The 26,219-nt window shown below is 35.7% G+C and overlaps 1 protein-coding gene across 1 annotated transcript in view; it reads left to right on the top strand.

Moving 5' to 3' along the window:
* CWC27 (CWC27 spliceosome associated cyclophilin) overlaps positions 1–26,219 on the top strand; it is a 121,422-nt gene that overhangs the window by 89,147 nt on the left and 6,056 nt on the right. The window contains exons 12-13 of the mRNA XM_063319713.1: positions 8,440–8,549; positions 11,404–11,507. Coding sequence (XP_063175783.1) covers positions 8,440–8,549; positions 11,404–11,507 — 214 coding nt within the window. The remainder of the gene's footprint in view (positions 1–8,439; positions 8,550–11,403; positions 11,508–26,219) is intronic.

Raw genomic sequence — 26,219 nt, 5'->3', positions numbered from 1 at the left:
GCAAAGGCCTCAAAACTTTCTTAATATTATTTAACTGTAAAACACTTAGAGTTGTAAATATTATAAGTTTTGTAAAATTAACATGGTGTTGTATCTTAAACTTCACTTTTGTAACATCACCTCACCATATTGTACTTTATGGTTGCTGTGTTATCGAAATTGAAACAGGACTGAGTGTTTACACTCTATCTTAATGACTATTGGAAAAACATTGTTAGAAAACTGTGAATTTATTAATCATCAAGTACCAAAAGTAAATATCACTAAATACTAGATTCTAGTACAGGAGGTACTAGAGTGGAGGAGAGAAGAAGAGATTTTGAAAATGTTATTGAAAATAAATTGAGAGTCATGGTTACTTCCTTAGCATTAAGGAAAAAAAATATTTCATGCACAAATTCATAAAATAAAGAAATTGGTAAAGCCATAATACTGAAAGATATTTCTGTTTTGTACTAGGAAAAAAACTGAACATGAATTTACATCGTGATGTGTCTGTGATTGAGTCGTTGTTGCTACAGAGGCATTAACTGTAAAAGCACATTTGTATTATTGCACTTGGTTCCAAGTATTGTAGCCCCAAAAAAATTACTGAACAACTGTATACAAGTGGACAAAAAAACCCCAAACTAGCAGAAAACTAGGTGAACTAATTCATTAGTAGATACTTGAAGATATGGCTAATTTAGGTAGGGAGTGGAATGGAAGAGTGGAATCTTAAGTATTTAAAGATGGTAAGTGAAAGGAATGAAGAATACCTTTACTGTGAAACAGCCATTCACAACTTAAAAACAACAGAAGATACTTTAGAAGCACTTCAGTTTGAGTATAATGAAATCTAATAGGAGTAAACCAGCGTTGTACCTGAGCAAGTAATTTTGCCCTAAAGTTAAATGCATTTATCACATCTCATGTAATTTACTCAATTTTTCTTTATTGGCCTGAATTTTCGTCAGTGCAATAGGGCTGTCAGCATGCAAGGGCAGCCCACTGAATTTATAACAGTTTACCTATTCTGTATTAGTTTACATATAAGAAATTGCATATATTTAAAACAGACTACTACCAGGAAATGAATGTGTATGTAGCAGGACATTTTTCCATTGTTCTCTGCCTGTCTTCTTGGAGAGTGTGAGATGGAGAGTGAGTTGTGTCATGCTGTATCAGGTATGTCTATGCAGATGGTGCAGACACTTGCACAGCGTCTGCCTATGCTCTGAACTGGCTGCATTAGGAAAAAATGCTAGTTGAGAGGCTATGTAACTGCATTAATATGACTCTGTGCTTGATTAATAAACAGTGCATCTCAGCCAAGACTTGCAACTATAGTGGGAGAAATTCACTGAAGACCACAGAACTTGTGAGAGTAAGGCTTAGGTCATACTGGACTTTTTGCAGTATGAGTGTGAGAGGTTGCTAATGAACAGGTGGTAGCACGACACATCTATTTTATGTCCACTGGCAGATCTTTATTAGTATTGGTTTCACACTTAGTATCACTGCTTCAAATTGTTCATGTTACATATTATGCCTACCTAATTTTTTTCTGTATTTGTAGATTAGAGTAATTAAGGAAGATTGGGGGGTGAAAATGTAAGTGTTTACATTGTTCCAAGAGGACAGAGAAAAAACCTAATTCCCTCTGTACGTGTTTGATTATAACCAGCCTTCCAATTTGTGAATAAGATTGTTGACTTTGCCAGACTGCTGTCAAGACCTTACTTTAAATAAGATGTTTTTCATTTATGTGACATTTGCTCTGGTGATGCCAGAAATTACATCAAACACTATAATTTGAGTGCTGAATTACTTCAGCATTTTGAAGTACTTAATCAAATATTTGAAAAAGATACAGTTTTCAAAGTTCTATAGCGTAAACCTGTGAATATACTCCAATGAAATTTGCTTTAGACAAGTACCATCTGCCCAATTGTTTAATTATATGTTGGTTTTAAATAGTAGTAGTATTTAAGATGGACTATTTTAAGTTTTTCTTGTTAGGACATTTTTGTAAACTGTCTGATAATCTGTGGATGGTGAAATTTAATTGTCAAACATGAGAAAATAGAAAAGCTACAAAATACTAAAAGCAGAGAAACCTAAAAAGTAAGTTAAAAACCAACATTCAAGTGTAAGAATTCCACTGAGGCATGAAGTATTTTCTGCTTTAACTGTGGTCCAGGAACCAAAAGATTGAAGTGTTTAGAAAACTCTCAAAATCTAGCAAGGGTGCCAATTTAAGATTATGTTTTATTTCTGTTTTACTATTAAGTTTGGGCAATGTCAGTGGCATTTAAAGATTTAAGTCCTGTCTTACATGGAAAGATGCTTTCTTGAAGTCTGAAACTAACAGAATTTTGGACCCTTGAGAACATCAAGAAAACAACAAAATCCAAATTTTCGGGGGTTGGCAATTATGCAGCACAAATAGATTAAGTATGAAGATTTTACAGTATAGCTGCATGGTATCAAAGTACGCATCTTGAATGTGTCACTTTTGCAAACCTTTATGTTTTCTTCCACTTTACATTTTTTTTTCTCTTTTAATCTCATAGAGTAATAGCCAGCATCCCTATTCAGTCTCTTCCCTGCTAAAGTGAATGTTTTTTCCTCTTGTCTCTCTGCAAAAGAAACAAGGACAAAAACCTCCCTGTAAGTCAGCTTTGATTTTAGTAGTAATCTTAAGCATGTGCTCAAGATCAACTGACTTTGGACAATTAACCACTTCTTAGACTAGGACTGTAGCCTAAAAGCTACCAAATTTCAGAAAAGATTCACTAGAAACTTCCACTGTTACATATTGAAGTTTACACTGTTTTACAAATCAGTGGGCTCTGCTTTTTCAAAAAAATGTTTTAAAGCTCTAGGAATTACTTCTAAGATTTTGTTATTTGAGTTGGTTAAATGAACTAAAATGTTTTTTTCCTAGAACTGTTGCTTTTTTCACTATAGCAAACTGAAAATCCGGTAGTCAGGTCAACCCTGGAAGCTCATTCGGTAAGCAAACCTGTTCAGTTATTCACAGTTAGTAAATATTTCCTCGTACCTAACTTGTAAGCAAACAGTGGCTCTTCAGGAACTTAGGCAGTCCAGAACTATAGTAACAGTAACTGAAGAGTAGTTAAAGGTGCAAAGAAAGCCATAAGTAGAGTTAGTCCTAAATAAAAATATACTGGAGAGTATGTTATAAATTCTTTCAAGCATAACACTATTTCATGTCGTATTTTCTAGTACACTCATTTTTAAACTACTTTACAGTAAATTAATATTTGTATTTTCATAGACGTAGTATTTAATGCTGGAAGAAAATTTTTTCCTGGATTCTGGAAGTGTGTTATCTGTCATATCTTAATTATATAAAGTGGCTTTATGTTCTCCATCTGTCACTTCTGATAGGAATTCCATTTTAATTCATGAAATATTAAGGCATATCAGAATTTCTTTTGTAATTCATAAGGGGTTTGTTTGTTTTGGAACAAAAATAGTTTTTCTTTTCAAGATTTGAATCTCATTAAATTTTTTAAAATCAGTACTGCATATGTCTATAATTCCAGAAGAATGCAATGTAAACTGGATATTGATGAATAGCTCAAAGTGGAATGTACTGCACAAATACAGGAAAGTGTTTTAGGCTTCTTATTTTAATGCACAAAAACATTCAGTCATAACTTCTTTCATTTCAAACACAGCGTTGTCCAGCGTTTTTTAGGTTTTTGTTTTCCCCTTCAGTATTTAGTCTAGTTATACCATGCATTTCTTGATATTTCTGTCCAGTAGGTCTTTCAACATATGAAATGTGTCATCTGAGTTGCTAAAGAGTGCATTTGAGATACTGATGAAAATTAATAGATCCACCACATTTAAAAAATATGCAAACCCTGCTAAATAAACCAGGGTACCTTTTAATATAGATTTCTTTGTACAGTCTTTTTGTTATCTTACTTTGGTTCTGCATGAACTCATGGTTATATATGCAAAGTGCTTTACAAGAGTAAATGGCATTACTTTTGTGAGGGTCAGCATATCAGGAATGTTTTGTAATGTAAGATACTTCAAGTCTATTTGTGTAAAAATCTTCATGCTAGCTGTACCTCATCAAAGAAAAAACATAAATCAAAATTCTTTCATTGATCCTTGTCAGTACTGTAAGCTCTTTCTTTTTTATGGTGGTATTAAACCTTCAGAAACAACAGGTATTTTTCTCTGTCACAAAATGTGTTGTTTCTACTCATCTGAAGGCTAGTGTGTTTCTGATAATACTTTCAGCAACCACACTGCTTCTTTTTGCAACAAATATTTTATGCAAAATATTTGCATAAAATATTTTTCATATTCAATATCCTTTTCTTAAAAAGGGAACAAAATCTCTAGATTTTATACAGATTCAACCTCCTATGTTAAAAGGACAGTCATTATTTGTCAAGAGTGATACAAATAATAAAATATTAAAATAACAAAGTTCGTACTGTGGAAAATTGTACGCATACTGTCAGGAATACATTTGTCTCAAAGTGTACCTTCGCTGTCCCACAGTTGTTGTCCATCCTCAGCCGATGTTACCCCACCTTCAGTGCTAGAAATGAAGCCCAGTCATTAGGGCCAATATGAACGTCAGCATAAGCAGTGATCGCATTTATCTGATCTACCACAGTCAGCAGATCTAGAACTCATACTTCTTGGTTTTTATAAAGTAGAAGATAAAATTCAGTTGCAGTTTCTGAAGTAGAGCATGTCTGATGCAACTTTTTTATGTGTTTATAGTGCTATTAAGTTTACCAGGTGCTTTAGGAATTAGGCTTAAAATTACTCTATCAAGCTTCCGCTTCTACTCCCACTTCCTATTTAGGGATTGATCCAAACCCATCCAGACTGCCATTCAGTTCAGTTCAACACCCTTTGATCAAGTTCTCATATCTTTGTTACACTTCTGCAATTCTGTAGTTAAAAACTGACATAATTTGAACTGTTCCTAATTTAAGTGTGAGTGAAATAAACCCTTCTGTATTGTTTTTAAATCAATCTCTTCCTTTCTGGTTTAAAGACTTCTGAATCTCCTCCTTAGTTTCAGGCTATCATGGAAACCATGTCCCAAAACCAAAGTTTTATGTTAGATTACACCACCAGGTTGGCATCTGTTACTCCTTAAAGGAATATTTCAGGATAGAAGAATCTATCTGAAAGAAAATAAATTACTTAAATGCTAAAGTTTTTGTCACAGTAAGATGAAGGTTCTCTTGGCAGTAACTCAAGCTAGCTGAGGTAAGTAGCAATGTACTTACAGGTTCTGTTAGAAGAACGATGAAGTGTATTTTCAAGAAGGAAGGTTGTCTTTTTTCTCTTTTGTTTTCCTCACTTTCCTTACTCACAGAATATACACGCCAACTTGTTCAAACTAAGGAAAAAATCTTTCTTTGCCCGATGCTATTTACACTTTGTGATAAGAAGCCTCTAGGGCACAAGTGTAGAAGATCCCTGTAACATAAACTAGCATCTTCTCCATCCTGTGATACTTACTTAAGGCATTTGTTATTTCACTGCTGTGTATCCATGTCATGTTTCATTTATTTTTGTCTGAATAAATCCTCTTAGATTAAGGAGTTTTGGAGCTTCAGTATTTTAACACTGATATAATGATCTTTATACTTCTGATGGATCATCAGGGTGGACCTAAGTTTGTCAAGCTTGATGTGAAGGTCAAGTGCATCATGTAGTGTTGTGGCTCCTCTTTTTTCCAACTCTTCCAACTTTTTTCCAAAGATTTGGAGGGGTTCTTGGATGGGAGATATGAAGTAGTAGCCATCAATCTATTTTTATATTTTAAAAGGGGTTTTATATTTTTAAAGGGTTCTTCCCACCATCAAATTTCTCTTTCAGATGTTTTCTTTTGCTTGGTAATTACCTGAGTTTATTCATGCAGACATGAATAATTTGATGAAAGATCTGATACTTATCAAAACTGACTATTTCATTTATATTAAAAAATAGACACTGTTTGTCGTTTTGAAATGGTTGTTTGGAGTTTTCGGAAGTTTTATAATGTGTTAGAAACCCATTGACTTAAGGGCTCTTGAAAGTCCTTCCTGTTGTATTACTTGCTTTTAATGTGGAGTAATAGGTTGTAAGACCTCATGGAGAAACACAAGGATGGCTGTAAGTCATTTTAATGAAAGGTGCAGAAATATGATGCATACAAGTGCATAACTGTTTTGGTTGACCCACTCTGAAGTTAGTTCAGGTGGATCTGATTATCTTTTGTCTGACTTATGAAAAGGCTTTCCTAGGAGGTAGAGAGAATGAAGCTGAGGATTAGAAAAACTCTGACAGGCAAAGACCCAAGAAAACAGTAACCTCAAGAGAAGGCTTAAACCAAAATTTAAATTATTTGTGTTAGCAGTAAGTGACAACCATATGAGTGTGATAAAAATACACAAACACACAACTGCAGGGGAATTTAACCTATTTGTATGAGAATTATATTTGAGCTGCACTGGATTAAACTAAAATCATAGTCAAAAGACATGTATGACTAAGGATCACGTCTTCTTTAAATTCAGCATGTGTATATTGAAGTTTGGATCACAGGTTTAAATGTTTATGGCCAGCTCGAGATTGGCATTTTCATAAATTTTCAAGAACACTCTTCTCAGTTATTTTCTTTGTCATAGAAGGGCAATTATACTTATCACTGTGTAAATGGGATTAATTTCAAAATAGCCCTTTAGGTAAATGTCACCTGAAAGGTTGTCTTCTTTAAGAAAGCAGGTGAGTTTGTACTTCAAGTTATTTATCTAGAGGCTGAATGGTAGTGAAACAAGGCAGTATGTTGTTTCCACACAGTCAACAAGTTTGGATACATGAGTTTATGCAAAAAACAGTGTTTTGTCTTCACAACGGGTTGGTCTTGAATTAAGAATGGGGGTTTTTATTAGTAGAAGTGACTGAGGTAATAGGGGGAAGGATGGAGCTGAGACATGATAATCTGTAATTTTATACTGTACTTTACTGTTTTCTTCAGTTCATCTGAAATTATGCTGCATGAGATTTTATGGCAGATTTGATTTCATTCATTCATCTGTTTAATCATCCTTAAATGACTGTGTATATGCATTTATCTTTTTTGGTCTTTCTAGAAGATGGCTTTTTTCATTCTTTATCTTGCTGGTACCTGTAATCCTCTGTTGTTCATTATATCCAACATGTCAACTGGAAAACAGGAAGAAAAAACTCCGAATGATATTATATATGTTTGATTGTTTTCCCTGATATTCTTCAAATACATACGTGCAACAATACATGCAACATATAAATTAGGATAAAAAGGAAATATATATTTTATTTGTAGAAATATATAAACAAATATTTTATATGTAGGTATACCATTACAAATTTATTTCCTATTATAAAATCTTATGTTTATAAACTTTATAGAAAAGTTTAGGTGAGAGAGAAATTTAGTTTGGAATCAGAAATTTTATCTGTATAGCTGTCAGCAGTCATCTAAAAAATGCTGATGCAGGGTTTGATTTAAATTTACAGTTGATTGGGATGTATATCCTGAAATTTGTTGAAACAATTTCCTCTATAAATATTTTCTGTTCATTATTTCCAATGGACATCTGGAAGTTTTGTTCTTCTGCTCCTTATCAGCAATAACAATCCTGTAAATAGATGTAAATAAATTTCAAGTATACTAAATCAATATATGAAGTGCTATTCAAGAGGAAAAAAATGTGAAAGGATGGTGCTGATCAATTTTCAAATTGAGATTTTGTCCTCTTAAGTTATTAATTTGTTATGGCCGTGGATATTCTGCAGAGAAGAAACTGTTAAAAAAAGACAAAGGAGAGTAGCTGTTGATTAGTTCAGATATTACTTTGTTGGTACAGAGGTTTTTTCCTGATTGACAAGATGGACTCTGTTTAAAATGTTATGGGTTTTTTTCCTATTGCAAGATCAAGGATTTGGTTGATGGCTACTTCAGCTTAAAAAACAGGAAAGCAATGAATTTGTCTATAGGCAATATTTGTCTGTGTTTGTCTACTCTGTAACAAATAGTCACAGGATCTTAATGCACACCACAGTTCAGCTGCTCCAAGAAAGATCTTCATAAATGAAGGTAAACTTGTAAAAGGAATTTCAACAGTTTTCATTTCTCATCTTAACATCAGAGTTTTTATTTCTGTTACTCTGCTTTCCCTGGCTCCATAGTAAAATAAAGTTGAAATAAAAATTTTTGGACTCATTGTCTGCCCAGTACAGTGTTGTGTTTTTCATTTCAGCAAGTAGCAAATCATTCTACTTGCTGAGAAAGCAATACAACTGAAACAATTTATGGAAGTGTTTTGCTTGGTATTTCAGAAGTCACAAATAATCTCCAAAATGATACTAAATCATAAAACCTAATTTAATTTGTTTAACCAAATATGTTTCCTTATACAGAGGAGGAACCTGCTCCAAACAGTGTTGTTGAAGAATACCTTCAAGAGAAGAGAAAATATGAAGACAAGCGGAAGCAGCAGCCAAAGAAAGGGGCTTCTCGCGAAGATCAGGTAATAGTTCGACAACCTGGGGAAAAAAAAATTCCAGAAAAAGTTCTGGAAATGGTTCTCTCTTCATTTGAGTAAAAATAAAGTTTAAAATCCGTTATGTTTCATTTTTCATTAAAAGAATCTTATTATTTGTAAAAATAAATATGTACTCTTCAGTCCCCTATTTGATTACCCAGACAGACAGGTAAGTGAAGTTTCAATGTGTATTTGAAAGTGCTATCAGTTCAGTCACTAAAATGTTCCAAAAGGAAATGCTACCCCCGCAGATGTATCCTTGATTACATTTACAAGAGTTTGCATTTCTATACAGTGCTTTTCTTGGCTCTGCAGCTTGCCATAAGATAACATTGGGACAGAAGTTTGCATACTTGGCATCTGTCCAAGCTGGGTTTTTTAACATTTTAAATTGTTCTAAAGAGATTAAATTCATCCACACCTTTTGGTGTTGTGAAATGAACCAAAATAGTTTTTAACTGAACTGTAAAGAGAAAAGCCTTTTTAAATATAATGAAAATTATTTTTCAAAATGAGCTAGGATGTATGTAGACTTTAGTATGCAAATATGAGCAAAGTAAAGTTCGATATAAATATTTGTTTTTTCTACAGTAGGAAAGTTTGAAACTGTTGAATATATGAAACTGCCTGTGAAGTGGAAAATACCATTAACTTAAAATCTGTGCAGTACATCAAACCCATCGGTTTATAAGTGCATGTCAATTCATCTACGAAGATGTTAATAATCAACTCTTGAAGCTAGAAGAGATTGGAAACTTGAGGCTTACTAACTTCAAAGCAGTGGTTGGCAAACCTTTATACATGCAGCAAACTGATTTAGCTCTAAACTAAGAAGTTTATGGAAACTGTACATTCAAAAGCCCATTAACTTTGAATCAGAGAGTACTAAAGCTCTCTTGGCAATGTGGATCAAGGGGCTTAAAACCACTTCTAATGAATTTATATCACCCCTGTCCTGGACATCATAGGAAAACAAGATGAGATGACAGGGATGTATATTTTAGTAGATCTTAATTTTGATTTATGTAACCCTGCTAGGAACTATTCAACAATAATTAATCAAGTTCTTTGTAATCCATTTCACTTGTGGAGAGCCTCTTTTAGCCTTTTATCCCTCCTACGTTGTCCTACAGCACAATACCATTTTCCATCCTCTGTACGAGAGTTAAAGAAGAGGGGGAAAGGTATGTGTCTCCTTACAATATTAGATTTTGAAAGTCCTAATCTTCTAATTCTACAAGAGTAAATTTATAAAGTTATTTGATCCACAGAATGGCATCTAATCACTCACTGCAAAAATGCCTACTAAGATATTTTGAAGTTATTTCTATCACCAAGTCTATTCACAGGAATGCTGGCACCAGAGAAAATTAGACAAGACACAAGGAATGTGGCTTTGGTTGGTCACAATTTAATGTAAAAAGGATTAGTTTGTTTTCTTCTGATGGCCTAGGCAGAGATTTGCTGTCTCAGATATTGCAAGCACAGGGCTTGTTTGCGATACTGTGGAAAGCTATAGAACTTGAATTATTTGCAGGCCCAAATATCCTTGAAATTTTCCTCTCTCCCATCTTAAACAGAAGATTAGGCATAAAACAAAGAAAATAAATGCAAAAAACCCTTCCAAAACCTGCCTTTGGCAGTGCTAAAATATGTTTTTGAAAGAATTCAAAAGCCAGGAAACTCCTAAAGTTAAGATTGCTCCCAGAAGGAAATTTGATTCCAGTGAACACTTCTGGTATTTCCTATTTCTGTTTTCTATTCTTGTTTAGTTTTTATTCTTTTAAATTTGAAAAACTTGACCAAACAAAACTAAACAGCCATACAGAGGTGTTTTACAACATAGGTGGCCAACCTATCACCTACAGATCAAATGTAGCCTGCCACATAAATTCAGTCAAGCACTTATTCCCTGATGCTTTCCTTTCCAGGAATGTCTCAAATATCAGCAAGAAGTGAGCTGTGGGCTGTGCAAATTGTTCTTATGGTCTGCCCATTTTTTGAAGAGACCCCTCTCCCATAACAAGGCTTAGGCATACAATTCTTGTATGATCAAAATCTCATTCCAGGTGATCAGAAACAAGACCTGCGGTTCAATCTTCAGGTGTCACCTGAGATTTGTTGACTTCTTTGTAGCTGAAAAAGACTAGGCAATGTTAGATGGACAATAAAATACAAAATATAAATCAGTATGAGCTTAATGTATGCAGCATAAGCACTTGTATCTGTAGAATTAGTTAACATGGTTTGTTGCATTTGAGTCAAAAGCTTTGAATTTTTTTCAATGTCAGTACATAATTTAAAAGATCAGCAATGTAAAGTATATAAATATTAACCAAACTGGGTCTTCAAAGCTTGAATGATTTGTAAGTTATACAATGGATTGCTTTATGAGAAGAAAATAGCAGGTTCATGCGGTAAAATTTGTTGTAAGCAGTTAGTGTCATTTAATCAGCTATTTTATTCTGTAAGTAGCCACAAGTTTTTGTTCCTTAAATATGCATTTTGATTTCATCAGGCAGCCAGACAAGTGTTCTTTCACACCTGTGGCACCCTCCCTGCTTGCTTTTGCTCCCTCAGCATTGCTTGTTCGCTCTTGCTTGTTCTCTCGATGGGCACTCTCAGTGCATTCTCACGTTCTCGCCCCTTGCCCCCACTCTCCCTACCTCTCGCTCTCTCACTTCCCTCTCTCTCATATTTCTTTCAAATTCATATGAAAGATCTCTCTTCTGTCTTTTTGTACTATTCCTCAAAATAATAACAGTTTAAAGATTCTGTGTATGTCTGTTGTTATGTATAAGTATATATACCTTCTCTAAAACCATACATTTCATTTCAGACATTGGCACTGTTGGACCGATTTAAATCAAAGCTAACCCAGGCAATTGAAGAAACTCCTGAAAATGAAGTTTCTGAACCTGAAGTAGACAATGACGAAGGATGGTGAGTTTTTTGGATTCAGGTTTCTGTGTTTACTGCTGGAAATCCTACTGCATTAACATAGTCTCACAGTTCAGCATAAATTTAAGGAGTAGCAGAAACATCAAATGTGAAGACAGTTGCTGCAGCAGGGGTCAGCTAAAATGTACTGGTTTAGCACTCTGGAAAATAAGGTGAGAGAATAGAAGACGTTTTACTTTGTGTAGTGTTAAGTCCTACTAAAACTCTGTGTTGGGGGTGGTAAGTATTTTAACAACTGATGGATGAGATGAAGATAAACTGATAGACTCATCCGAAGTGTAGGGTGACCCCAATGAAGCAGGGGGGCATTGAAATTGATAAAGTACTGCGGAAGTTATTAGCTCAACATCTCCCCATCAAGGAAACAACTTGCACCATGTGTCTTATGTTCCATACAAAGAACCCACCTTAGGTAGGTAAGGGGATAAAAATCAAAGTGATTTGAATTGTGAGCCTAAAGTCCTAGACTACAAGCTGTTAAATGATAATAAAAGTATGTGCAGAAAATGACTAGGAAAAAAGCAAAAAAACATAGCAAAAATGTTTTGTAAGGACAGGTAATCTTTTTTTATAAGGTGAGCAATATAGATGATCTAATAAAATAGGCTGTTTCTTCCTACAACTTCTTCCTTACTTGGTGGCATAAGCCATCACAGCTACAGCAAAACTAACACTAAAATAGAAATTTTAAAAAGTTCTTGGCAAGTGTTTTAAGACAACTAATATGGAAATATGTCAAGGTGTACCCTTACAATCTTCCTAAAGGCTCCCTTTCTGGGAGGGGGAAACTAATAGGATACCTACCTGCCCCAAAATCTCCAAACTAGCACCAGTAACTAGACTTGAAAAAAATTGAATTACAATTAAAATGGACAAACATGTACATTAGACACCCTTTTTAAATCAAAAATAAATGATGTAACTAAATGTGTTTAAAGCATCCTGCATCTGTTTTGAGAAGACTCATACAAAACTGCAAGATAACCGTGTTAATGGAGTTGTTTTTCTCAGATGAGAAGACAGTTAGCATTGGTAGGAAATGCAGACTGTCCAAATAGTTATTTTTACTGTCATTCCACAAATGAAAAAGATGTGCATACTGAAGTGAGAAGAGACTGTGAGGAAGATAAGATATGGAAGGAAAAATTATTTTCATGTCTTAATTTACATTTTTTTTCCACATGTTGATAAATTAAATTCTTCAACTATCTGTGAGTTACACATCAAGTTACAGTAAGCTATATTATAAAAATATTTGGATTTTTATATATGGAATGAGAATATATTAAGACTATTTGAACATACATTCCATATAAATTTAAAAAAAAAGAAAAAAACATAGGTTGTGAAGGTTAAGCTGAATTGCAAGTTCTGAGACCTGTTGTGTTGATGAGATTAAACTTTTAGATCCCTCTTAGATAACTTTTACTTTCTTTTTTATATCATATACATGATGAATCATTGCATACATTTTAATTTATTTATATAAAGATACACAGATTATGCAGCTTTACCTTCACACTTTCTTGCTTTTCACTGAATCGAGCTGAGACTTCACATGGGAAGTTCTAGGATTTGCAGAAAACTTCAGGTACATGTACTGGCAGGAAGACTAACACTAGTCAGTGTAAGTGCTGTAAGTATAGCAGTTAGTGTAGAATTCTTGCAGTTTATAAAACAACATTTTTACATAACTAGCGTGCAATGAGTGCATTTATTTTTTCAGTGTTTCTCTGTGGGCATTAGCGTAGTCTACTTTCATCTTAACAGGTACCTTGGCATTTTCATCACTGAAAATGTGCTTAAAGTGGTACTAAGTAAGCTGTTAAAAATCCTGAGATTCTTTCAGAATAATACCAATTCAGATATTTTGCTTATTATGTTATTGATTACTTTAGAAGTTAATTCCATTATCTGGAAATAGATCTTTGCTTATATTCTTTGGCTATTTTAACAAATAGATCAAAACAGAAACATCTTGGCTGTGGGTTATTGTCTTTGAAACAATAGAGAAAATAATTTCCTAAATCTTGCCCCTTTCGGGATACCTTGTATTACTAACTAGCTATTGTAAGTTTTCTCTTGTCACCATCTGTTCCGTTGCTTCTTCAGACCACGAAGTCTTCCTCCATTACGTCTTTCTTGGCTCAGGCTCTTTGAGGATGAGGGATAACATACAGCATAAATTTTGGGGTCCTTAAATTTCACTGATATTTTGAGATCCTTCTGAGCTACCAACGTGCTTCTAAGTTCTCCAAGAATTATAGAATAGACTATTTCAGTTGAAAGGGACCTACAACGATCGTCTAGTCCAACTGCCTGACGAATTCGGGGCTGACAAAGTTAAAGCATGTTATTCAAAGTGTTCAAGGCCAGGCTGGAAGGGGCTTTGAGCAACCTAGTCTAGTGGAAGCTGTCACTGGCAATGGCAGGGGCTAGGAACTAGGTGATCTTTAAGTTCCCTTCCAGCTGTAACCATTGATGATTCTATGATTAAGGCCATTATCCAGCTGCCTCTTAAACACTGACAGGCTTGGGGCTTTGACCAGGAAGCCTGTTTCAGTGCTTGACCGCGCTTCCTAATGTCTAGTCTAAACCTCCCATGTCCGGTCCAAATTGCCCTTATGCAGCCTTTCCATGAACCTGAAGGACTAGTGTTCATGTCTGATGTTTTCTTGTCACAGTAATATATCCAGACTTTTAAAGACTTACTATAGAGTCCAATCACTATCTTTCCTATTCCTTTCTAAGTAACTACTGACATCTAATTGGTAATAATTCTTTTCTCTGTAAGTAGTTCATACTGAATGAAGAGTGTTGCAATTTCAGATTATGAAGCTGTATTTTTTGTTCAGAAAATAATATTGCATTCAGAATTGCACTATCATGAACACAGAATAATAAGAAGCTACAGAGTAGACTAATAATTAACATCATATTATTAATTTTACAGCACAGTAAACGTGCATGTTAACTTTACAGGCAGATGAGAGTTATTTTCAAGGAATATATTTGAAGCTAAATAAATTGTAAAGTGTACACATTACACAAATTGGTTCTAAACACACAACATTAACAAAGCAATGAAGTCTTCTAAAAGCTATTGATGATTGTTAGAATCACTTGGAAAGTTAAATTGCATATTTTGGGATAAGAGTTTACATTTTCAGTGTCTTTGTGTTGGACTATTTGAGATAACTGTAGTGACTTTACATTTTAAAATTCTTTCTTAATTCCAATCTACTCCTCAAAAGACAATAATTCTACTTTATTTGATTTTTATTAAATATAGTTAGTGTATGGCTTATGCATATATGATATGCACAAATTATGTGATTCCTCCAGGCCATTTTGTAGGTCATGGTTGCTGTTTTTATGGGAAGTGAAAGCCTGCCAGTATGCTTTGCTCTACTGTCAGGGTGTGTTATCTGAGGTAAAATGATTGCCTCTAAGACATTTTTATGTGTCCACATGAGTGGCCACACATTGAGGTGTAATTTTCATTTTCTGTCAAGATAGAAACCATTACCAATTTGTTATGTTTTCTTTTATTTGGCAAACTTCTCTCTGCATATTTGGCTGAGCTGCTGTATTGGCATGGAGTGTAACAGACGTTTGGGCACTTTTCAGCATGATTCTACTTTTTATGCAAGAAAAAAGAAGAAATATGACTCTATTGTAAACACTGTGTATGGTGTTTGATAATTATTACCAGATTTTACTGTCTAAGAAGGCATTTGAGGAAGTGTTGTGAAGAGAGCTGAAGAGAAATGCATAATACTGTTTTAACATGAAATACCAGAATCTTTGCTGAGACATTCTATTGCAAACTCTTCTGCTATGTGAGAATGATTATATGTGTATCTGTCTGCAGCAATCAAAATCCAATTTCCCCTACAGAATTCCAAACTATCAAAATAAACATGGTATGTACTGCCAGAAAGGGTACTCGTAACAATAAAAATGTCTGCAAACAAGTAGACAGACACATTTTCACAGCATCTGGGTACCTCAGGAAGACATGCTTGATCCTAGTTCTTCCAGGCACAAGCTTTATTGTCCCTGTGGTTCTGTATGGAGAACTATTGTTTATGCTTTTCTTTTAATGATTTGTCAGATGTCCTCAGTACTATTTGATCATTAGTTGTTCTTTATTTGCTTACAGTCCAAATAAGAAAGAGTCAGATGCATGACTTCATTCTTCTCTTGCACAAAGGTTGTACAGAGTGCGGCAGAGGTGGGTAGCGATGATCTGGCAGAATTCAGTCGCTCATTCTGGGCTTTAAGTCTTATCCAAGAAGACTTTTCCCCAAAATGTAGATGAAGTCCATCACAATATCAGTGAGGTGTCATCTGCCTAGAGACTAATGGTCTGAAAACCAAGTATGTCATAGCAGAAGACCCACCTGGAATCATTCATCTATTTGGTACTTCCTACCTGAATAGTCCTGAATTTGAAAGTGAAAACACTGCACACGCTACGCTTCATACAGAGCACTGCTGCTCTTCATCTTCTTTAGGGCTTGGACTGCTGTACACATGTAGTTGTGTGCATGTGACACCCAGTCAGGTTGTAGTGCCACTTCAGGGCTCTGATTATAATATCAAATAGTTACAGCAATAGTAAAGCCCAAATTAAAGTCCAGAAAGTATTATGGCAACTGCAGATAATGAAACTAATGATGCAGATCCTGTGGACGTGAAAATGTTTTCCAGGGAGAGAATCCAGCTACGGGAGAAAACAATTCAGATGCAGTCAAGTATATTCAAAGATTGATTGCTTTAGTTAATCTGTGCAGAATGTTCCTACTTCAGATAGGATAAGAGCGATACTTAGTACTCTGAAACAACCTCCCATCAAGTAATTCTGAGAGTTCCGAGTGGTTCATCTTTCTTCCAAAGCATGAAATCCAAGACTAGATACAACACTCAGCTATGTCTTCGTCAGTGTTGAGTGGAGGATTACTGTGTTTGTCATTGCTTCTTTCATACCTGGTATCCAATCCATTCTAAGCCACAAATCTTTTCCAAGTGAATGGCTGCCTAACCTAGCTCTGTCCAGTACCCATGCTGTTGATTGCCCTGATTGAAATTCAGCCATTGCATTTTCTGAATTCTGTCCTATTTCTCATACTACTACTCCTGTTTGCCAGAATAACATAAATTCTGAATACTCCAGTAAAGTTTCAAAACACATCTTCACAAACATAAGTTCTATAACTATATTCTTCTCCAGTAAAGTCATGAATGAAAGTGAACTAACCAACTAACACTGATCTTTTCACTTTGTCATTTAACTATGGCTGTCTACTCCTAAAAATAGGGCTCTCCAGCTGAATTTTTACCAGGCTTACATCCTTTTGAAATGGAAGAAATATGTATCTATACTTTTCCAGATGGAATGCTGGTCTTCGTGGAAGGTACAGATTCTCTGCCATGAAAATCCACCTGTCATATCCTTAACCAAAATTCTGGACTGTCTTCTGCTCTTCTCTCTCTCTGATCTTTGAAAACAAGCAGAGCCTTCCTGAAACTGCTAGATTTATTGACATACTGAAGTATTTCTATTCCTATGACAAATTTTGCAATCCGGAAAAATTTTGAGCTGATGGAATTTTCTGCAGAAAAGAACACACCACTTTCCTTCTTTGAAGCTCATCTGGTTGCCAAGTCAATTTAGCATATTTCTAGGAAGGTTCCCCATTGTTTGTGCATTCTCACAGCTAAAATCCACAAGGTTTACGAACCAATTCTGGTACCATTCTTGAATTTAAAGCTTAAATTGTCATGATCAAGTAACCCAAAACTCAAAAGGAGCAGCACTGCATACCACTAAAAAGCCAAATACTAAACCAATCAAGTTTGCACTACCTTATAAAACCTGGAAGGCACATAGGCTAGCAAATCACCGTGAATTTTTTTTGTGGATTGATTGCAAAGATATGCCCATCCATTCACTTCTAAACAAAGTTCTTAGTTGAAGTACATAATAGCTAATAGGCATCAAATCCTAGAAGAGCACCAGAAGGTGTTGGTATGTAAACAAGGCATTGAGGCAATGTTCTGTTCTTGCTTAAAAACTGTTTCCGTGGTGGTAATCTGAGTCCTGATAAGTATGGTTTTACATTATTGTTACTTCCTCAGTTTGGATTTGATAGAAGATGCCCAGTTCATCCTGGTGGACCTTCAGTATTCAGTGTAGAAACTGGAATATTAACATGTGAAAGCTGTTCCTTACCAGATGAACATGATTATGTGAAGTGCATTTAAGCTATTGTTGCCACTAGGGAAGCAGCCAAAGTTTCTATCATCCTCAGAAGAGGGGTTTGGTCTATTATTAATCCCATCAGTTCACAAGTCAGGGCTGCAAGTAGACCTCCAGTTGATTTTAGCGTTTGTGTTACAGTGGAGCCCAGTAATTTTTCCTTCATTCTGCACCCAGCTAGAAGTTTAGGATTTCTTCTGGTTTCAGATCTCATCACTGGCCTCTGTCTGCTCTCAGTAATGCACTCTATAGCCACTTAGAATTCAACTGTAACTGCCAGCATGCTACATAGTTGATTTAATTAATAACATGTGATGCCACTGCTTCATAACTGAATCACTGCAGTGTTTCCTGGGTGAAATGTAAGGTTTTGGATGTGAACTACAAAGCTCGTTAATCTTTAAAGAGATCAACTTTTTCCTTCCCCATGGAACGCTGTCATAGCTGTAACCAAGCGATGAATGTAAATGAGACAGTCACTTAAGTATTTTTGGGAGGATGTCTAGACTCTGAAACATACTCTTTCTTTTGATATGAAATAACATAAATCCATTCAGCTTTCAGATATGCTGTGGGACAAGAAAGAATGAGTGGAATGGGAATTTGGAATGTGGTGATGGTTTTTCACATGGTTTTTCAGTTTAAAATTCTTATGGTTAGTTACCTTTGTTGAGTCTGAGCTATTCTAAATGTTGGTTATTTTGAGGGACAGGAAAAATAGTCGTTTTTTTAACTCAAAGTGAGTAAGTCAATGCCTGAAAATACCTTTCAACTTACAGTCAAAAAGTTGTTGTGAAAATTATGGGAGAGTAAAGGTCTTCTATCTCAAACAAAAAGGCATTTCAGACTTGCTTGTTAGATTGTTTCATGTGCAAGTTGTGTAATTACTATGTTGGCACGACTGTTGTCATCCTAGTAATTTGTGACAAACCTCATTTAAGGTATTGAGGATTAAAAACAATTCAAGTGGGATTTTAATGGCACTGTTGACTTAAATAAACCGTTTAAAATCTTGTGGCTTTTATAAGGCTTTTAAAGATATCTTCTTGGTCACAAAATATTATTTTAGTTTGCACAGTGAAGCTTTGCATACATCTGATCACCAGACTATAGCAAAAAATAAAGGGAATGGGTCTGGTTTTATTAATTTATTGCTTCTGTGGACAAAAACCTCACTAAAATTCAGTGCTAATCATTAAAAGTGCAGCCTGGTTTATATATGTCAAATTCTGTAATCTATTCCCAGTTCTAAATTTTGCAAAACTATCACTGAGGCCAGTTAAATATTTTGACAACACTGGATGTTAATGCTAAGCCCTTTCTGCCAGGACATTCATTGCAATTTGACAGTATAATTTTTTACCCAGTTTGTAGAGATAGTTATATATTACTCCAGAACAAACAAAATCTGTATATTCAATGAAGGTATTCTTTATCCAGCATCAATAGTTATGTCCTTTATCTTCTTTAAAAAATGTTTTTGTTGATAATACAAGGAAAACTTCTCTCAGAATACTTAGCCTTGGTTTCAGTGAGAAATCTGTTGCAGTTAGGAGTGGGAACACACAGTATTTCATTTATTATGTATTCTCCCAGTAAAAGGCTTTGTGGCTGAAAGAGAGAGATTTGGGTCTAAAAAAAAATATAAAGGCACCACCTTTCCAATGTGTGTTGTAGAGAGTAGGCTAGAATTGGTTTGGGTTGGGGGTTTTTGTTATTGAAATAGCAATTTCAGAATCAGGTAAATCTTTAATTTAGAGAGACTGGTTTTGTATTGCAAGATTTCATTTATATTAAGAACTAAATAACGATGCACACTGTTAGTATCTACACCACATAAATTTGATAATGTCTTCCACATTTTATTTCCAGGATTTCCTATTTAATACAGCATCTACTATTAAACTTTGCATAGCTAAATTCTTCTGGATAAATGCCTAAAAATATTGGTTATATTTCTTTCATAAACCTACTTTTAGACACATTTTCTAAAATGCAGGCTCTTTCTTCGCTGTAGTACCTCAGACTGAGGGTTATGAAATATGGCTTCCTCAAAATTAGCACCAGTCTCTGCAGATTCAGTTGCAGAAGCTTAACTGTGACAAACACAGTAAGCTCCTGAAAACTAAGCAGCAGTCTTTTTCACATGCCGATGCTAGCTTGGGGAATGAAAGAAAAAGTGCTGCTGTAATTTATGCCAGTGAGGCACAACGATGGATTAAAGCCATGTTTGCTCCCCTCCTCCCATCCAGACTTGAGCCAACGTTCCTCCACTAGTCTGGAAAAACTGGCTCTATATTAGGTCTCTGCTGCTAAGGCCATTGATTTACTCAACTACATTTTTAAAAAGTTGACAAAATACTTACTTGATTGTTACAAAGGATAAATGAATGCCAGAGGTCTGTATTAGAAACACATTGGAAAGAGGGGTTTCTTTTCTGATTGGCAAAAAATAAGTTGTTTGTTTGGGGTTTAGTATTGCCGCTAACATTTAAAGGAAGGAAAAAAGAAAGGAAAAAAATACTTTCTGCTGTAAATCTTTTCTTTTTTCCCTCCAATTTTCTCTCCACCTTTACTGCTCTACTGCTAGAATGTGTTCAAACCTTGATATGTAAATGCTAGCTGCTAGCCCACTGCCTCAGTCAGTAATTTTGCATTAACAATTTGTTCTTCTGTTGAAGTTGTATATTTATTGCCCCTAGCTGTTCGGCATGCCTGAGAAAGTCAGAGCATTTGGGGTGGGTTTTTTGTTTGTTTATATTTTGTTAATTCCTCCACGTCTAAGTTTATTTGGACTAGGCATCTGGGCTTGGAATCAACTACTGTTTGACTTAAATTCAGAGATGATCCATGCTTTACTCAAGGGATATCTAGTATTACATTTACTGTCTGGAAATCTTACATTTTATTTCTTGCCAGCAAATGTAGTGAAGAATGAAGAAATAATCTTCTAAATCTTTAATAGCCTAGCTTAAGCTTCCTGCGTATTTACACACCTTTTCAGGCACCCCAACTTCATGTCATTCTCTGACATGTCTAAACAGTAAGGATTTGGACATATTCAGAATGGGGAGAGGGAGGGACAAAAGAGAATGGAGGGTGCCTAGAGAATGTTGAATGTTATGAAAATCTGAGTATTTTTGTGCTAGAAATAATCTCCTCTTCCCCTCACGGCAGCTCGGTGTCCTGGTGATACAATACTGCCTGTCCGTTTGTGTTAATTTGGGGAGGCAATTTGCTGACTTCTAGAGTATCAGATGCTGTACAAGCTATTGCCAGAGACAGGATGCTAGACTAGATGGATCATTGGTCTATTCCGGTATGGTGCTTCCCATGTCCTTATGGTAAATGCTGTGTAAAGTTTTTCTACACTGGTACACTGTCTGGAACAACATCTGGAATTCGGATTATAGTCTTCCACACCAATCTACTCTACCAGGAACATTTGTCTATTTAAAGCACCCAGTTTCTTTCATCAAACTAGTAAACATTTTTGTGAAGAGGACAAGGAAGTAGTGTAAATATACTATGTATGAATTGTTACCAAACAGATGTGATTATAGAAAAATAGTAATTGCTTAAAATCATAAGTCATCAGAGGTTTACATACTTCTAATTCTGATACTATAAGAACTAAACACATTATTGCACAGTGCTTTGATTGTGTTTTGAATTGGATAAGCTATTTCGTAGTTAAGTTGATTTTTTCCTTTCTCTTAGAATGATACTTACAACTAAATCTTCTTTCAACAGAAAAAAAAATGCTTAATACTATCTTGAACAATGGAAGGATACTCTCTTACATTAGTCATCACCAAGAATACTTTACTTTGTTGTTAGCTTTGCAAAAACTGTAGTATCTTTTGGGGTTTTTTAACATGGATATCCCATATTTTGTGAAACTATCAGTTTCTTATTATTTTTGCAGTGAATATTTTGGGGTAAAACTGAGCATGTAGAATTCATATAGAATATCTCAAAAAAGTCATACAGTAGAAATATCTGCAAAAGTTCTGCTCTGATCATTTTATGCTGTAGAACTACCTACGCCAAGAGAAAACATAAACAACGCGGTCTTTAGCCTATGGAGGACCCACAACTTGCTGGTTATTCTGAAGAGGTTATACCTCTTTTTCTTCATTCTCCAGTCCTTGTAATACAATTTCAAAAGGCTAGTCAAAGTTAACAGAAGTGTACAGTCTGACTTTGTATAGTATTTTTTTAAAGCATATTTTTATCAGTTTTCCTTGTTTAGAATTGGGGAGATTTTTGCTCTGTGCAAGACCAGCAATAATATGTTACCTTCATTGTTAACATCCAAATGCTGAAATATTGTAGCTGATAGTACTCCATTCATCCAAAAGCTAGAAAATACCACTTTCAGTTCTTGCTGAAATGAAATTAACCTCAGGAGAGTGCTTGGGGGTGAGAGTGTATCTAGTCCAACTCCCCTGCTAGAGCAGGATTGCCTAGAGCACATCTCTCAGGACTGCATCCAGGCAGGTCTTGAAAGTCTCCAGAGAAGGGAACTCCGCAACCTCCCCGGGCAGCCTGTTCCAGTGCTCTGGCACCCTCACCGTAAAAAAGTTTTTTCTCATATTTCAGTCTAAAATCTGTGCTCTGTACTATATTCACTAATATGGATTGAAATGGTATTATTTTGATGTAGCATCACTTAACCTGTGAAATTGACTACAATATGGCAAATATCTCCATTTATAGCAGTTTTCTCAATACTTTTCTAAGTATTTTTTTATATTAGAAATTTCTGTGGAGTAACAAATGATTTGCATTTGTCTAGGCCTGAACAGAAAATGTTATTTCTCTTTTTAAATAACAAGTCAATAAATTTGAAAAATAGAAGGTTTTATGAAAGCATAAAAAATTGGAGGGGCAGGTAGTCTGATCATTAGGAAAGGAGATGGGGAAAGAGGACCAAAGGAATGTGGAGTGGTGGAAACAAGCAGTGAAACAAGAGTGAAATCTCTTAGCAGTAACAATCACAGCAGAAACCTATGACCACAGATTATTACTAGGAGGCATTATAAACTTTGTTAAAGTGAAATCAAACCCAGTTTGGCAAACTATGCCCAAACAGGAACAGTGTGTGATAACAATGGAAGGTTTAAATACCAAATGCTACGGAAGAGTACAGGCTTTCATAGGTGATTTAGCACAGCTCCGGTACTATGAGGTAATGAGACAAAACATACTCAAGGAAGCTTGTTTCCTGCACACATCTTTTTTTTTATAGCAGTGGCTGTGTGAAACAGAGAGAATTAAAGAGATGAATCCAGGTTTGAGACTGCGTCTATAGCAGTACTCATGCTATCAACCCTCGTGGCTGTAAGAATCAGAACCTACTTCAAGTACTTTGGGAAAAACTATTTTTCTTTTCATGACCTGTAAGAGAAGAGAAACTTGGATTACAGGACTCCTTTGTGTGAAAAGAGAGATGATGGCTTATCTCTTAGATGAAAAGAAAAACAAAGCTGGATGGTGAGATAAGGCAGACAAAAACTAGGGAACTTGCCTGCAAGAGTTGTGTTGCACAGAGCACTTGGTGATGGTTGCAGGTTTCATTGGAGACATAAACATATTTCCTCTCTCCGGCTGCATTGTGTTTACAAAATTATTTGTAAAGCTCTTAGACACTCTTATGCAAAGAATGGTGACAGCAGCCTGAGCCAAGAGGCTTGTTTTGGTTGTAGCATTTCAATTCTGAAAGAAGGTGGGAACAAGATTAGATGTATTAATATATTTCTTCCTTCAAAATTCCCATTATTTATGGTTTTGACATTCTTTTCTTGTTCATACTCTTGTTCTCTTTCCTTGATTCAAAATTTTTGCTTGTTTTCAATTGTCATTTCACATTTTTCTTCATTTTATTTACATTTTGGTCAGTCTCTTTTTCTCTATTTTTGTTTCTCATTCCTGTCTTTCTTTTTAGTCTTTACATTTCTCAATTTATTTTTCTTTTTGGTCTCTCAACTGTCTCTCGCTGTTTCTGAACTGTCTTTCCTCTTCCTCTGCCACCCGCTACTCTGCTGGAAGTCAAAAGGGTGCCAGTGTGGTCATTCTTCCAGAACAGCCAAATTTTTTTTCCTTAGGAGAGAGATCTGATTTGCTTTGATCTGTGGATTCACTCATCTGTTTTCTCATCTGTTCACATGAGCTACATTTCTATCCACTGCCTATGTATCATGAGGGCGATGGGAGGAAAGTTATGTTTCCTACATTAATGCTTATAGTTTAACATACACATTTACAATATTTGAAGGAAAATGTTAGTAGCAAACAGAACATAATTTGATTAAAGCAGTAGTGCTTGAGTACATCTCATTGTTTTTCTTTTAAATATATGGTGCATTGTTGATAATTGAGAAAAGTAGGTAACGTTACTTGCAAGCAATGTGGAGCTTAACGAGTGGTAGTGCTAGTAGTTATGGTCCATATTGGTCTCTTTCTTTTTTCATACAGCGTGTACAATGCAAGAAGCAGCACTGAATTTCTTGATGCAAATACTTATTCCTGCTTTGTTCATTTTAAGCATCCTGATGGAGAGAACCAGTAACTTCCATAAAACGTAGCAATGATTTGCAAAATTCTGATATTGTAAACTTTATAACAATGTGATTAGTCGCTTAATTCCTTTAATCTGCATTTTGAAGTGGTATGTAATTTTTGCCGATGTTCTGAGCGCCAGTTTAGATGTGTTGTCTGTAAGTAGCACATGTTTAGTAACATACAGTTCTACATTTGGAAAGGGAAAAGCTGTGTGTTGCTTCTTCTTGGTGCCTACTAATTGCAGAAACTAAGGATATATCATCACCATCTGCCATGTTATGCAGGCACTTCCAAAACTGCTTAAGAAGTGACTGCTTCTGCGCCAAAAGCTCACAACAGAGTTAGCAGAATATAACTTTTGTCCACACCTGTTGACAATTTACTGCAAAGCTCAGCTGTTTAAAATGCTGACATAGGTGAGTGCAAGATAATGTCCTGGGCTCTCCACTGAAGTGTCAGGGGTACCAGAGGGCATTCTATGTAGAGTCACTTGTGCAAGGAAGGCTGAATGGGCAGCAGGTGAGCTGATAAAAGCCAACAGCTGTGTCAGTTTGATAAGCAATGCAGCTTTGCACTTTTGTTCAGTTAGTATAAAAGTCACTGATGCAATGCAGTGCATTTGTACCTGGAGATCTGAGCTTCATCACTAGTGCAAAAGCATAGTGCTTCCTTGCTCTTGGTGAGATTCAAAATGATTCAGTTCAACAACTACCACTTTGTTTTCTCCCAAAGGGCAGTTCTGGAAAGGCCAGAACCATTGTGATACCAGTTTTCTGTTTATGATACACTTACCTCGACAGCCACCCGTCAGCAGCTGGCATATGGTTCAGATGGCTCACATATCTCAAAATCAGAGGGATTAATGAATATCATATCTTTTCTTGCAAGTACCATCTCACTAGAGTAGCTCAAAAGAACATGATCTGTCCCCTGAATAAACTGGTTGAGTCTGCCTGGAGAGCACTTTGTAGGTGGGGTTTGTTCTTTGTTGTTCAGTTGGCAAATACGGTGTTGCCTATCTGTCCTGGTTTCAGCTGGGATAGAGTTAATTTTCTTTCTCGTTGTTGCTGTGTTTCAGATTTGGTATGAAGGGAATATCAGTAATGCATATTATTTTAGTTGTTGCTAGGTGGTGTTTATAGTATTCAAGGACATTTTTCAGCTTCCCATAGAAGCTGCAAAGGAGCATAGAAGAACAAAACAATGAGATGGCCAAAGGAATGTTCCATACCGTAGGCATCACACTCCGTACATAAATGGGGGTTGGCCAGGGGGCAGGAAACTGCAGTCACTGCTTGGGTTGGGCTGGACAACCAGTTCACCAGGCGGTGAGAGTGACTTGTGTCTTGTATATTCCTTTACAATTATTATTATTGTTATTTTCCTTATCCGTTATGGTTCTATTAAACCGTTTTTGTGTCAACCCACAAGGTTTTTTTCCTTTTCCCTCCTTTTCTCCCTGCCCTTCCTGGGGAAGAATAGGGAGTGAGCAATGGGCTGCGTGATCCTAGCTGCTGGCTGGGGTTAAACCACGACACTGTGCTAGAGTACTGGACACAATAATAGTTCTTGAATGCTTTCTGATGTGCTGAAGTTTCTTTTCTAGCTTCGGTTGCAGCCAACATTCTCCCACTTGTTATCTCCTAGAAAGAATCAGACTGATCACAAGGGTAATGTATTAGTTACTACAGCTTAAGGACATGTCGGAGCTGCTGTGCTAGTAGCTGTGAAGAAGCAGCCTTGTTTGCTGAGTGTTGCAAAAATCATTATCTGAAAATATCGCTAGGCCAGGAGAGTGTCCATATACCTTTGATGTCCTGTACTGTCTCTGAAACAGTCTTAAATGAATTCAGGTATTTCCG

Source organism: Chroicocephalus ridibundus, chromosome Z, assembly GCF_963924245.1.
Source record: "Chroicocephalus ridibundus chromosome Z, bChrRid1.1, whole genome shotgun sequence".
NCBI classification, from domain to species: domain Eukaryota; kingdom Metazoa; phylum Chordata; class Aves; order Charadriiformes; family Laridae; genus Chroicocephalus; species Chroicocephalus ridibundus.
This window is presented reverse-complemented; position numbering and strand designations above follow the sequence as displayed.